Source organism: Nymphaea colorata, chromosome 2 (assembly GCF_008831285.2).
Source record: "Nymphaea colorata isolate Beijing-Zhang1983 chromosome 2, ASM883128v2, whole genome shotgun sequence".
Classification (NCBI taxonomy): Eukaryota; Viridiplantae; Streptophyta; class Magnoliopsida; order Nymphaeales; family Nymphaeaceae; genus Nymphaea; species Nymphaea colorata.
The window spans coordinates 20,884,664-20,899,399 of NC_045139.1; the positions used below are offsets into that span (position 1 = coordinate 20,884,664).

General features: G+C 36.7%; 1 protein-coding gene across 1 annotated transcript; it reads left to right on the top strand.

The window, feature by feature from the left end:
* The first annotated feature begins 225 nt into the window (after positions 1–225).
* LOC116248264 (uncharacterized) lies at positions 226–1,487 on the top strand. The gene has a single exon (XM_031620950.2). It carries the CDS (start codon positions 445–447, stop codon positions 1,195–1,197), a length of 753 nt encoding a protein of 250 aa, XP_031476810.1. The 5' UTR covers positions 226–444; the 3' UTR covers positions 1,198–1,487.
* The last annotated feature ends 13,249 nt before the right edge of the window (positions 1,488–14,736 follow it).

Genomic DNA, 14,736 nt, shown 5'->3' on the forward strand with positions numbered 1-14,736 from the left:
GGGGGGAGACAGTGAAATAAAGGGAATGGAAATGTTAAAAGTAATTAAATATTGTATTTGGTTTCTTCCAAGCAGGATCAATGACCCCAAGTAGCCTTCAATCCCAAACCAAGCAACCGCAGCGGTGGAAAAACAACGTAAAAGCAGTGGCAGGGAAACCACACCAACCAAACACACTGCTTTCTCAATAAAGTCCACCTCTCTCTCTCTCTCTCTCTCTCTCTCTCTCAAAAGGCAGCCTCTTTTTGGCTTCAGCTTTCTATATAAACCTTCGACTACATTGCCCTACTTTCAGTCGCATGCAGATCCTCCTCCTCCTCTATCTGTAAACCTGCAACTCACTTCAATCATTGCAATTCTTCTCCTCAAAGACTTTCCAGTTTTGAATCTTCTCGTTTTTCTCTGCATTGTTATACGCAGACTCTTTCTCTCCATCTCCATATCATGGACCCCATCAGAATGGAGAAGCTCCATGCCATGGCCAAATACAAGAAAACCCAATTCGACTTCCTGCGTCAGCTCACCAAATACACGCTCTCTGTGGTTCTGCTGGGCTTGTTTCTTTCATGCCCACTGTGGCTTCCTCCCCTCTGTACCTGCATTAAGTCTTTTGCCTTCGTTTCGGTCCCGAAAGCCGTCACATACGTTCTTCGCCCGAAGATCTTGTTTGTAATCTCAAACGTCATTGTCTTCATCCTTCTTGGTGAATCCAAGCTTCTGGGTTCTTCAAATTCAGCACCAGACATCTATGACGAGTATGTCAAGAGGAAGAAGAGCTACAACCAAAAGCTCTGCGTTCCTGCCGCTGCCGAGAAAGAAGTTTGCTATGAAGAGAAGCCAGTGATCGAATCGTCAATTTTAAAAGTTAAGAATATGAAAGACACGGTGAAGGATGAGGAGGAAAATGGAGATGAAGATGGCGAGGAGATGGAAGGTAAGCAAACTATTGAAGACTTGGAGGAAGAGGAGAAGGAAATAGAAGCCAAGAGGGGTATAGCAGAATTAAATGAAGCGGAAGAGGAAGAACAGGAAGCGGAGGAAATAGAAGCTAAAAGGGGTATAGAAGAATTAGAGGATGAAGAGGAAGAAGAGTGTGGTTTACCTGTTGATGAATTGAATAAGAAGATTGAGGATTTTATTGCTAAATTTAACCAACAAAGGAGGCTTGAAGCTAGAATGCTTTTCCTAAGTGGCTGAAGGGAAGGAAGACAACCAACAAGTAAATAGGCACAGATCGAAGTTTTGGCATAACATCAGCAACAATGCAGTGATTCTTAGTCCTTCTGGTTATGTATATGTAGACTCGATTTTGATCCCTTTTGAGTCTTCCTTGAAGAAAAATCATGTCTGTAGTTATAGACAAGAAAGAAAAAAAAACCATTTTGGAATGGTTATCAACAAGTTGGTCTATCTGTATAACTTTTATAAGTCTCGCAAAAACCCATTAGTTTAATTGACATCATCCCTGCAAGCATTAACCCGTTTTCTTTTCCTTCCATTTTTTGTTTCCTGCCTTCTTTCTAAACCAGATGGTGTTGTTGTTTTCCTGGTCGTTATTATCACGTTGTTTAGGTTTCGTACAGTTTTTGCCTCCAATAAGCACAAAAAATAGGTTTATATCGGACAAATGGCAAAATTATTTGGGATTGAAAAGCTAATGCATCAAAGGAAGTGATTTAAAACAGAACTTGAATAAACTAAAATAACGAAGCAAAAAAATTTAGATATAAACAATCAATAGACGCTAGAAGAGGGTGTTATTTTCTTTTGTCGTTTTATAATTGATGTTGAAAATCGAGTCCTAAACATTCATGGGAGCGGCTACAAAGCCTTACAACCCCAACAGGTTTGGGTTCCTCAAAAAGAGAGATTCAAACTGTGGTTGCCAATTTGGCAGCACCAGCCTCCAGCCTGTCCCACTACACCAACCACTGAATCTAAAAATGTCAATTAGTCGACACAAACATAATCACAACATAACTTCAGTTCTCCATTGTAATGTTTATAGAAAATGTGTTACTTTATTGTTTGATGTCAGTTAATTCTTGGTTTGAACACCCAAAGACTTCAGAAAGTCATGGATCAAAAGATTCAAAACCTGCTCCAACTTTTTCCTAGTGGAAGTCATGACTTTCTTTTGAGAAAAGCAATGCCTACCGTCTCCCCTGTTTTTTCTTGTAAAGAGATTCTTTTCCACTAAAACATCACTGGAATTATTGATGCTATATGACAAGGGATCTGACATTCTTTTAAGGGTTAGTTAAAGGTTTTTTCCTGCATAGAAGATCTTACTGCAGTCTCATCTTCATGAACTAGTCAAAAGGTTCGGACAGAATTGCGTAGTTGGCCGGCCGATTGACTCAAAGTGGGTTGTACTCAAGACTCAAGCAGGCACCAACCAGCTTCATCCACAACCAGCTTCCATTATCCCAATTTCCATATGCATTTCAATCTCGCTATTTAGAGCTCTATTGGAAAAATGGGGATTCAATAGATGTGACCTATATGATCTGAAATTTGGTGAAGAACTAATTGGGATCAATGCAATCTGGCTTATGTGGATGAAATTATTTTTCTCTTAAGCACCGGAAAAGCCTTCAATGTACAATTAATTCATTGTCTGCTCCCTAATAGGAAAATCTCCGACTGCTACCACTACCATGCCTTAGACCATGAAAAGTTTTCTAGCATAAAAATGACAGATCTCCACTTAATGCCCATCATGTCTCCCTACCATTCAAAGAAGCAGATCAAAGAAAGGGTCATGAAAAAGGCAGTGTACCTAGAATTGTATTGTCAAAACACCTGCCTTAGTTTAGCCGAAATTCTTCCAACCATGCCTCCCTTCATGATCCATCCTTCATAATATCTAGATCTATTAACGATCCTAGAGGCGATTGGGAGAAAATTGCGGTTGGGAGACATGGCCTTTTCAACTTATTTGTTTTCTCCAATCAAAACCTATGATCGCAAGTTCTGTCCGCCATCACCTATGACCGCAAGTTCTGTCCTCCATCACTATGTCCACATAAAGTCTGGTGGAAAGGTTCTTCTAAGCTTGGTAGTTTAGATGGGCAACGGAAAATTAATGGAGCTTGTTGATGGTTCAGCCTTAACAACTGTATTGACCATGTCAGTGAATGTGTGGATATACCAAGTCAGCAGGTTGGTCCATTCCTTTCAAAAACCAATGTGAAATAGAAACAAATAATAAATATATATGCTATTGCCTATTGACGACCTCGTTTAACTGAATTATTAAATGGGCAGATTAACAAAATAGGTAGCTCTGTACATTCCATCCGATTCAAGACTGTGGGGAGATTGCACTCCCATGCCTTTTATTTACAAAAACAAAAATAAAGGAAATAGGAGTAAAAAAGTACAAAAGGAGAAAGTGCTTAAGAACTTAGGAACTCACAGTAGCCACTACGTTAGGCCAATAGGTTCCTAGTATACAAAAAGAACGCAATACATTACAAAATTGCTATCACATTGAACAAAACATTGACTCACTATTTCCTTTTGTTGGGTTACCTTCACTAAAAATTATCTTCTTTGTTGCTGCATTCATATGGCGGTATCCGAGACCTTTATTTTCTGTCATCTAACTGCTCCTGTGAGACTCTGCTGCCAAGCTGCAGGGCTTTCCCTTATGCACATATATCTCGTTGTATCTCAATCTACAGAAATTATATAGCCAACGAAATCTTATGCCTCTCACCTCTTGCAATTTTAACATCTGCTTTCACAATAGCAGCATCTGGAGCTTTAGCATCAAAAACATTTTTTTGTACACACTAGTATATATACAGATTTTGATTTGGTAAAATCTCAAGTCTGTTATAGTACTGTTATTTGGTTTGTGACATGACAACTAACATACAACTGTATTTCAATGCATATTGGTATAGCACATCTTCAAGAGCCTTCAGATTCTATTATACTCTTTAACACTCCTACTCAAGTTGGCTTCCCTATATCATATAGGTCCAACTTGTCTATAGTTCCATAAAAATCTTTTTTACATATTGCTTGTATTAAGATGTCTGCTAATTGCTGTTTACTACCAACTTGTGTACTGCAAATAAGCCCAAACTATATTTTTTTCTAATGAACTGGTAATCTAGTTCAATATGTTTGGTTCTTTCATGTAACACAAATTGTTCCCAATATAGATTGTTGTGTTCCTGTCACACTTGAGCCCCATAGCTCTAACAATTTCAATTCACACATATTTCAGCAAACTTTTTACCCATACCACTTCACCAATTGTTAGGGTCATTAATTGATAATTTGACACTGCACTAGAATGTGCTATCACATTATGTTTTTCTCTTCTCTATGAAACCAGATTGTTTCCTATAGAATTTGGCCTTCTAACATTTGGGTCACCAACCCATCAGCATTGATGAGCCCTATGACTTTCATTTTTCCACTTCTTTTCATCAATATACCTTTACTAGGTATTTTTTTAAGACACTTCAAAGCTCTTTGTGCAAATTCTACATGAAGCTTTCGTGGACACTGCATGAACTGACTGATCAAATTTAGTGAGTATGTTATATCAGGTCTGATTAGCGTCAACCATATTAAATGTCCAATAAGTCTCTAATAATTGCCACTTTCTTGTAATAGTTTACATTCATGTTTCAATAGTTTCAACTTTGCTTTCATATAAGTATTTGCTCCCTTAGATCCAATATGTCTTTTAGTAAGCCTAAAATGTACTTCCATTCACAAATAAAAACACTTTTCTTTAAACACACTACTTTTATTCTCAAGAAGTTGTGAAGAGTGCCCAAATATTTAATTCCAAAATGTTTTTTTCAGCACTCTTTTAGTATGCTCTATCAATTCTAAATTGCCGCCTGTTAGTTTAATATCATTGATGTAAACTGTAAGTATGGTACTCCCCTTTTTTTGTTAGGGAAGTGAATATGGTGTTATCAGTAACACTCATCCTAAAACCTCCTTCAAACAACTTTTGACTAAGCTTTAAAAATTATTCCCTCGGTCATTGCTTTAACCCATATAATGATTTCTTTACCTTACAAATTAGTAGTATTTTGAATTGAGTTTTGAGACCAATAGTAAGTCCATATAATTTTTTTTTATATAAATCCCTATGCAGAACGCCATTCTTCATGTCAAGCTGTTATAGAAGCCAAATGTTTCATTGCGCCACAATAAATAAAATGTGTATAGAACTCATAGTCAGTTTATACCTTATAGTTGGGTGTAGCCCTTGGCTACAAGTCTAGCTTTATATCTTTCTAGTTCTCCTTTGTTATTATATTTGATTTTATATATCCATGTACAGCCGACTGATTTCTTATTTTTGTGTGTTGTCCACTAATTCTCAAGTTTGATTTCTTTTTTTTTTTTTCTAGAGCTCTTAGCTCTTCCTCTACTGCTTTAAACTACTTATTATTCTTTGTTGGCCCTGAATAGCTTTGAGGTTCCTATTCAGCATATATTCTAGTCAAATAAAATAAGTTTTCTGCTTATTAGGCAATCTTTTACTTGAAATATACTTAGTGAAAGAATGTCTATTCTGTTTCCCGACGTAATATATAATGGGGATCTAGTGGTTCTAGTTGACCTTCTAATCTAAAGAGTCTAAATACTTCATTACATATTGTTGCTTTGCTATTTTCACCTTAATTTGCCTTACCACTTTTAGAATTTGTTTCTAATTCTATTGATTGTTGAGTATTTACATAGTCGTCATCATCACTAATTCATAATAGCACCTTTGTTTTCTCCTTTGAGTGAAATAATTTTCACTTGATTGCTGAAAAATAGGTTTCCATTCTAAAAAATTTACATCCCTAGAATAATACATCTTTTGTGATTGAACATTTAGACACTTATATCCCCTTCTACCAACAAAATATCTGAAAAATAGACATTTCACTGCTATCCTTTTAAGTTTATTCCTGGCCGGCTCTTAGATGTGGACATAGCGTACACATCCAAACACTTCAAGGTGTTTTAATTGGATTAGTTTCTGATTTACTATCTTTAGGGAGCATTTATAGTCTAGTTTCTTACTATTAGTATTGGTTGTGAACTAATAGGTACATGCCATTTCTTCATACCATAACTAACTAGGAACATTCATGTGTAACATGATGGCCATGGTAACATTCATAATAGGCACGCTCTTTCTCTCACAAACAACATTCAGGAAGGGTTTCAAGGCATGTGGTTTGTTGTAAAATGCTCTTTTCTTTACAGAACATATCAAACTCAAGATTGACAAACTCACCACCATTATCTGATATGAGAATTTTGCCTTTCTTATTGTATTTTATAACAATCATTTGAACAAATTGTTTGAAAAATACAAGAACCTCACTCATTCTCTTGAAAAAATATGCTCAAGTATTCTTCAACTTATCATCAACAAAGATTACGAAATACTTGTAACCTATCCACTTAGTTATTGGGGCTGATCCCCACACATCTGCATGAACCAGGTCAAAACAGTCACTACCTGTCTCAGAACTAGGGAATGATAATAGACATTTTGGAAAAAGTATAACCTTCACAACCAATTATGTCAAATTTCAAGCATGGAAACATGACTCTGAGAACTTTATTATAATGATGCCCAATATGGTAGTGCCACAACATGGCAACTTTATTTTCTATAGTGGTGAACAACACGATCTTAAGATTTATATACTAAGATGTATAGTCCATTCCCTTCCATCCCTTCAACAATCATCGTTAGGCTGTGGCTGTCCAAAACTATCACCTTGTTTTTTGAAAAAACAACATAAAAAGTCTTTTGTCAATCTACTAACTGAAAGCAAAGTAGTAGGAAATTTTGGGACTAACAAAGCATTCTCAATCATTTAGTATATTGCAAACCAGAATCTGCTACAACCTTTAACGAGAACTGAAGAACATATGCTATCAAAATAGGGCATTTTGAACATGCTTCCACATTAACAATCTACTATATATTATCACTAGTCTTATGGCCTGTGGCACCACTATCCATAATCCATTTATAAGACAGAATATTAGCAAGAAAAGTTAGGGAAGTACCTTTTTAGGGTTTTGACTCGGTGAACACCATAAGATTAGACTTGACATGCTTGACTAATTTTGTAAGTTCAGCAATATTATCTTCTCTCGATGTTGTCGACCTCTGGCTTTGACCTCTCCTTCGTCGACCATGGAGGTTCCAACATTGATCATGAGTATGTCCAATCTTCTTTCAATACGTGCATTTTAGCACTTTTTGGCCTTTGAATTCTTCACCATCTCATTGCTGTTCTCTTTGTACATTACTTCAAAAGATAGAGCAACTACAGCTTCAGATGTGCTATCAGTCCCTGACGCATGCGTCACTTTACTCCTTGTCTCATCACATTGGATGACTAAACATACTATTGAAACTTGGCAATGGATAAGTCACTAAAATATGACTTTAGAGAGTGTCATAATCTTGATCCAGCCCTGCAGGTAGTTTGAAGACTTTGTCTTCTTCTGCTCGTTGCTTAAGAAGTTCCAGATCTGGTTTGAGAGGATGATGTTTGTCAAGGTCATCCCCCATCCCCTTGACTTGACTCAGCTATAGGTGAAAAGGTCTACCATCTTTCATAAGCTTAGTAATGCCTTGCTGCAACTTGTATACTCTTGCCAAATTTTGTCTCTCTCCACACATTTCGGCCAAAAAGTTTCTAGCCTCTTTAGCTAATTCTAGAAAAAGAAAACCATCTGCAATATTAAGTTACATAGAGTTGAGGAGCCACGACATCACAATTCAGTCATTGCTTCCCATCCTTTGTACCTCGCATCATATTTAGGCGAAGCTGCAATTTTTCCATTCACACATTTGATTTTAGAATTACTTCATAGGTAAAGACTCATAGATTTTGTCTGAACCACATAGTTAGATCTATTTAAGGGCGCTAGATCGGGCCATTTTATCACTGTCTTCATGTTCATGCTGCACACATTTGAGTTCTGGTTTTGCACATTTTTTGTTTCCTCCATGATTATTCCTGCTTCAGATAACTCAGATCTTTGCATGACTATTCAGCAAACAAATGACTCATGCACAACCATCACTTACTTCTATCTTTGATATCTTATTAACTTTCAGAGCTTTGTGCTATGATCCAAAAACTGTAGAACAAAACTAAGAAATTAGAGAAAGAAAGAAGGTGAAGAGAAAGAAGAATAGCTTGAGAAAATTGTTTTTTGATTTGGTAAAGTCTTAAGGTCTATTATAGTACCACTATTTATACATTGTTTGTTACATGATAGCTGGCATACAGCTGTACTCCATTACATATTGTTACAACACACCTTTGAGGACCTTTAGATAATTACACTCTTTAACACTAATGTATGCCTTTAAAAGGAAGCCCAAGGCTCTAGCCTTATCCTTATATTCACCCATAACATAGCTTCTTTTTTTTATAACCAAGTTGCATTATATAGCGGGTTTTTTAAGTCATCCCGTAGAAGTTTACAAGGATATAAAAAATGTCTAAAGTTTTGTACATGAAGCCTTTCATTCCTATTGTTCCACATTACCCAAAATGCATTTCCAAGCCACACGAAGATTTCTTGATTCATTTTGGTTTAAATCTCCAACCTAACTACCATTTGATAAGATCTTCTAATATCATTCATATGCAAATAGGCATTCTAAACTTGCTTGATGTAAAGTTCCAAATGGTTTTCACAACCTTACAGGTCAAAAAATAAATGTTGATTGGTTTTGATTTCCTCTTCACATGTTGCCTCCAAAACTTACAAGTCTATTTTGCATAAGCAATTTCTTTCCTATAACCAAGTAGTGAAGTTATTTTCCCTTGACATTGTATTACTTTTCCATAATTGTTTGCACCAGATGTGTATTGATGTTTGGGTTCTTATTGCATTATATATTTCTCACTTCTTCTTCATCTTAGCTTCTTTAGATTCCAACATGAGCTTATCATCCTCCTCTTGCAGCCTTAAATTCCTTGTAGCATGTTTGATCTAGGGGGATCTAACTCTCATCAATCTGTCCCTTCCATACTCTATTGAAACATCTTGAACAAAGGAATACATGGTTGCCTCATACCAATCATGATTCCTCTCTTGACGTAACAATACCCATCCCATTCCCTTCCAAGCCCAAGAAGCTTTTTCATTAACTTTCATTATCCGTATACTTTACATATCAAAATATTTTTCTTTATAGAACATGGTGCAACTTGATTTAGAAGTGTAGAGTTTTATCATCATGAATATCATACAAGCTAAATTCAAGAGGTGAAGGTCCTTTAACCAACACTCCTTTTTTATAGAGGCACAATGACTTTGCAGGCTTAAGAGATGACATTTCCTGAATGAGTCAAATTCTCCCTATAAGAATTTGGTGCATTCTCTCTGAATAATAAAAACGGTTATTTCTTTAGGGAGTTTAATAGTATTCTACTAGTTGAGTCAATACATGTTGAATTAGATTATTTGACTTGTGCAAGAAAGCAGTTTGCTTTCCAACATGCAAGGTGTCTTCCCAATGTTTGCATTCTAAAAAATATATTGGTTTTTGGAGTGTTCCTGAAAAATAAGTTTTTGTTTTGAAAATGAAAGAGAAAGGAACTCGTTCGTCGGTACGAGGATCGACCGTTCCCGGTGCCTTTACATGGGGTAATCAATCCAAGGGCTATGCTTATTCTTGAGGCATTTCGTTTTGGCTTTTTCATTCTACATGTGGTGTTGTGTTTGAGAAAATGTTAAAGATTTGATGTTTCAAACTTTTGAAAAAGTTCTTGAAGAATTACTTGAGAATATAAAATATTTTGATTTGAGAAAAACATGAATTAAGAAATCTTTACAAATACCATTTGGAGAGCTTGGGAAATTATTTTTGAAGTGGATTTAGTGTTCCCTTAAGACTTTAAGTAGGTTTGAGGTCTTGCTCTAATTCGGTTACTACATATTTAGAGTTCTATCTCATCTTGCTTAAATTCTTTTAGAGAGGTGCTTGTGATTATAAGTAATGTTAAGTGAATATGAATACATAAATGCATTGATCCTACATGATTAGAAGAGAATAATTCACGCCTACCACAACATTCATCTAGAAACATTCCTGCCATCACATACATCTAAATTTCTTATTTTTATTTATAAGATTGTTGGAAATATTGTTATGAAAAGAGAAAAATTTTTGAAAATGGAATGGAGTTGTAGACCATCAAACCAGAATCCAATATTGGGTAATTACTTGATTTTTTGGTTTTCATGAAGCCAACAATTAAAACCTTAGATCTTTGAAGAAAATATCCAAAAAAATGGAAAAGATGAAGTACTCCCCCAGAAAGAATGAGAGAGAAAAAAGATTTCAAATATCACTAAATGCAATTTATATATGTGTGTGTGTGTGTATATATATATATATATATATATAAGCAATTTTTAGGTAAAGACATTTAACTCAAAAAAAAAAAAAAAGATTCTAGAGAGAAAAAAAAGAACACACACACACACACACACACACATATATATATATATATATATATATATTCATGTGTATATAAAAATTTGTAAAATGAAATGTAGAAACATAGAAAAAAAAGGATAAAGAACATCATCATATGCACATATATGTAGATAACATGTATATACTTATGTATATTCATAAGATTAAAAATCAAGAAATGACTTAAATATTTGAATTCAATTTTTATTTAGGCCAGAGAGGAACTTGGGCTCATGCAAGAGCCTAAGCTAGGTCTCCAAAGCCTTATTAGTTGCTTTTGAAAATCTTTTGAAAAGCATGACTTCAAATATTTTTAAATTTGAACATAAAACATAATTATTTTTTTTGTTATAAGGGAACACATTTTTTCTACCATTGGGTATAGAAGAAAATCAAACAACATAATAAGCCACCGGTTAGGATTCCTAATTTTGTGATTAAGAGAGAAACTAAACGTAAGCATGACATGAAAATTCATATTAACATGTACATATTCGTGAGAGTTTTCTTAGGTTGGACAAATCCCAACCTCAAACATCATAATAATAATAGAGAAGAATCCCAACCCAAACACTTATTCTCACCGTTTATTCACCTATAAATGGAAAGATTAATCAGCTATGCATGAATAATATCTTAAAATAAAACAACATTCAAGAAAAGAGAGAACATATTTCAATTATAAAAATAAAATATCTTCTCATCTTCTCATGCTTTCGGTGCACTCAAGAATAGTTTCTTGACTCTAGAAAAGATATTTGAGAGCTATCTTATATGTCTATGGAGAAATGAAGAAGAGAGCAAGAAAGGAAACAACAAACAAAGCCACAGTTAAAAAAAGAGAGAACATGTTCCAATCATAAAATGAAATATCACTTCACCTTCATATACTCCCAATGCACTCAAGAACAGCTTCTTGACTCCAAAAAGAAGATTTGAGAGCTATTTTATATGGCCATGGGGAGATAAAGAAGGGACTAAGCAACGAAAAGAATAGAGTGGGATGTTGATTACATATCTCTAATAAGAATGATTTTAGAAAAAGGAATACCCTTGCTTCGAATGATCCTAGATTCGCCTTGAGTGAAGCTCCAAGATGATGAAGAAGATGCCTCCAAGAGATCTTTTTGTGTTCCCTTGAAGAGTTGTAACTTGATGAATCTTGCTCCCAAGGTTGGAGAGGAAGAAGAATGAGAATGAAAGAGGAAGAGGGAAATGGAGGAAGAGAGCTAAGAGAAAACTTTAAATCTTCAAGTGAGAAAAATGCACTAGAGGTTCCTAAAGGGCTAGCTCCTAAGAGAGAAGATTGTAGGGGTATTTATAGGGAGTTTTGGAGCCAAAACTCAAAATTTGAATTTTTTTTAATTTCACAACATTTTTATGCAAACTTCAAATAATTTTGAATTATTTTCAATTTAAAAAAAAAATCAGTTTTGACTAAGTGGGATTAGCCATTAGCCTACAAATACCCCTTTGGGATGTGGGCAGGGCTAATGCTCACCCAAAAAATTCAAACACCGCCCCCCAAGGGTCGGTTTTGCAAGAAAAGGGGGTCTGCATTGTGTGCAGGCCCCGGCTCTAGCGTTGTTGCGTGCCAGGTGCAACAATGCCCTGGCACCTCGGGGAGACACGCACGGCAACACGCAGTAGCGATCACTCGCGAGCGCGAGATCGCACACGCATGCGCGATCTCACGTCACGTGACATGTGATCGCGAGACTATGTGTCGCGTGATTTTGTGTTGTGCGACACATGATTGATTTTTTTTAAAAAAATGGAAGAACATAAAAAAATGGTATAAAATGAAATAAAACTAAATAAAATGAGTGAAAAAATAAATAGATAAATATGGAAAAGCATAAAACTATATATATATATATATATATATTCTTTATTTAAAATCTGTATAAAATTGATTTTTTTGTTCCAAATTTTGTGGTCGACTCCGTTTCGAGTGACTCCAAACTCGTTTTCAATCCAGACTAGGTTCAATTGCTCACCGACGCGTTCTAGCACCCTACTAAGGCTTAAAAACACATTTTGGCATAAGAACGAAGAGGGGAGGTCCTTGCGTGCGCGTGCGACGCTCATAAATTCAAATTTTGTTGTTTTGATTTCAGTTTTGGATTTTGAGTTTGAAATAATGAATTTAGGTTTAGATTTGAATTTTGGATCTTATTTGGAGTGGGGTTAAACGGTCCCCCGGTGACATCCCTCTACTTCTAAAGCACCCTCATATTGATTGATATTCCTAGTCATGATATTTGTTCATTCTTGAAAGGAACATCTACAGCCAGCTATTGTCGTGAAGGAAGGAGGGAGTTGTTGCCTGCCGCATCTTGACCGAGAGGAGAAGACGTTTGCTGGCATTTCCGGCAATTGCTTCCCCCACATACATTTTGCAACTGGGGTCATTTGTAGCTCAGGTGACGCATTTCCTCCTCTCGTTATTGCTCTTGCTGATTCAATAGAGCTTTGATTCGCCTTGTTTTGTGATTGAGCAAGGATCGGTGGGTGAGATCGGCTACCACACATTGGTGTAGCCACGGTGTTGGAAAAGTTGTTGAATGCCAAGGTGCAGCCTCGCTGCCAGCCTTTCCCCTCAGTCTAGTTGCTGGTGTTAACGCCAGGCAAGCCCTGGCAGGTGAGACTCTAATCACCCTATAGCAATAGGGAGGGTATCGTTGCTTTCAAGCTGGCCATTGGCCTCTGCAGCCGACTGCAGTTCCTTTGAGGCACTTTTGCCAAGGACACAGCCACAGACTGTTTGAACAGCCTAAGGGTATAGGCTGTGGTTTGGACGCTTAAGGATTGTATGACAGGGTGGTTTGATGTGCATGTGATTAATGAGTGAGTTGAGTGCGTATCTTATATCGCTCGTGCTTGTAAGGCCTCACAAACCCTAATTCTTGTAGTAGGTTGAGACTTTGGGTGGAGAAAACCTTCTTGTATCCATTACCTAAGGGATCTTTGCACCGGGGTTGTTGTCCAGTGGGGTGAACCATCTTTGTAAAATTTATTATTTACCTCCTTATTCTGTGGTCTCCAAGAGATCTTGGGAGGAGGATCGGCTTTCGGCAGCACGGTTGGTCGCCATTTGTGCGGGTCATATTGGTTTGGTATTAGAGCACTTGGGGGCAGATTATTTGCAGCTATGGGATGCAAAGGGAAGGATATCCATATTGAGGAACCCGAGCACGAGGAAGATATGTTAGAGCATGACAAAGAAGAGTATGCATTTTTGGCAGATATAGAGCCGCACGATGAAAGACTGTCCATTCTTGAGAACGACATAAACCAAATGAGACATGAGATGTCTGAATTTAGAAAGCAGTTCGGCAAACTTGATTTCCTAGATCAAATGAGGGAGCTCATGAGAACCATGTCGGTGTGTAATCAAGAACTTAAGGATGCAAATCAAAACCTAAGCTAGAAGTGAACAAGTTGAAAAAAACACTCAAAGAACGATGACAAGAGATGGTAAAGGAAAGGGAGTTCTAAACGTGCCAACTTCATCTTATCAAAGGGGCAACGATCTAAATGAACTAATCTCACATATTGAAACAAGTAGGGCTGGAAATAGAAACAATGGAGGGTTGAGAATAGCCCAAGAACTGGACATGAGGGATCCATTTCATCCTCAAAATAGGTGTAATGAGACACCCATTGAAAGAAACTGTGGATGGGAAAGGAGAGATGATGAAGAGCCTATCATGTGGGAATCATTTGGGGAAAGAAGAGATCATCACCAAGGAGAGTTGAGAGTACCCTTGGTCAAAATTGAGTTTCCCAAATTCGAGGGCAAGAGAACTCAAGAATGGTTGTTCAAGGTGGAACAATACTTCGCTTGTCAACATGTACTGATGGAAGATTGGGTTATATTGTTGGTATTACACTTCGAAGGGAAAGCCATGCAGTGGTACAGATGGCTCAAATACACTCAGCTTGTGATAGATTGGGAGGTCTTCAAAAGCGCACTTTTGGTGTTTGGTGATTCATCCTTCACCAACTTTGACGTGGAGTTGAAGGACCTAAAACAAACATCGAACGTACAAGAAATACCAAAGTTGCTTTGAAAATTTGGCATGCATGGTGCAAGATTAGCCAACCAAGGCCCTTATTGGAGCATTCATTGGTGGATTGAAAGAGGAGATACGCATTGAGATGCTATCTCAAAACGTTACCGAGTTGGTGGATTGCTTTGCTAGAGCATGAACTATCGAAGAAAAGAA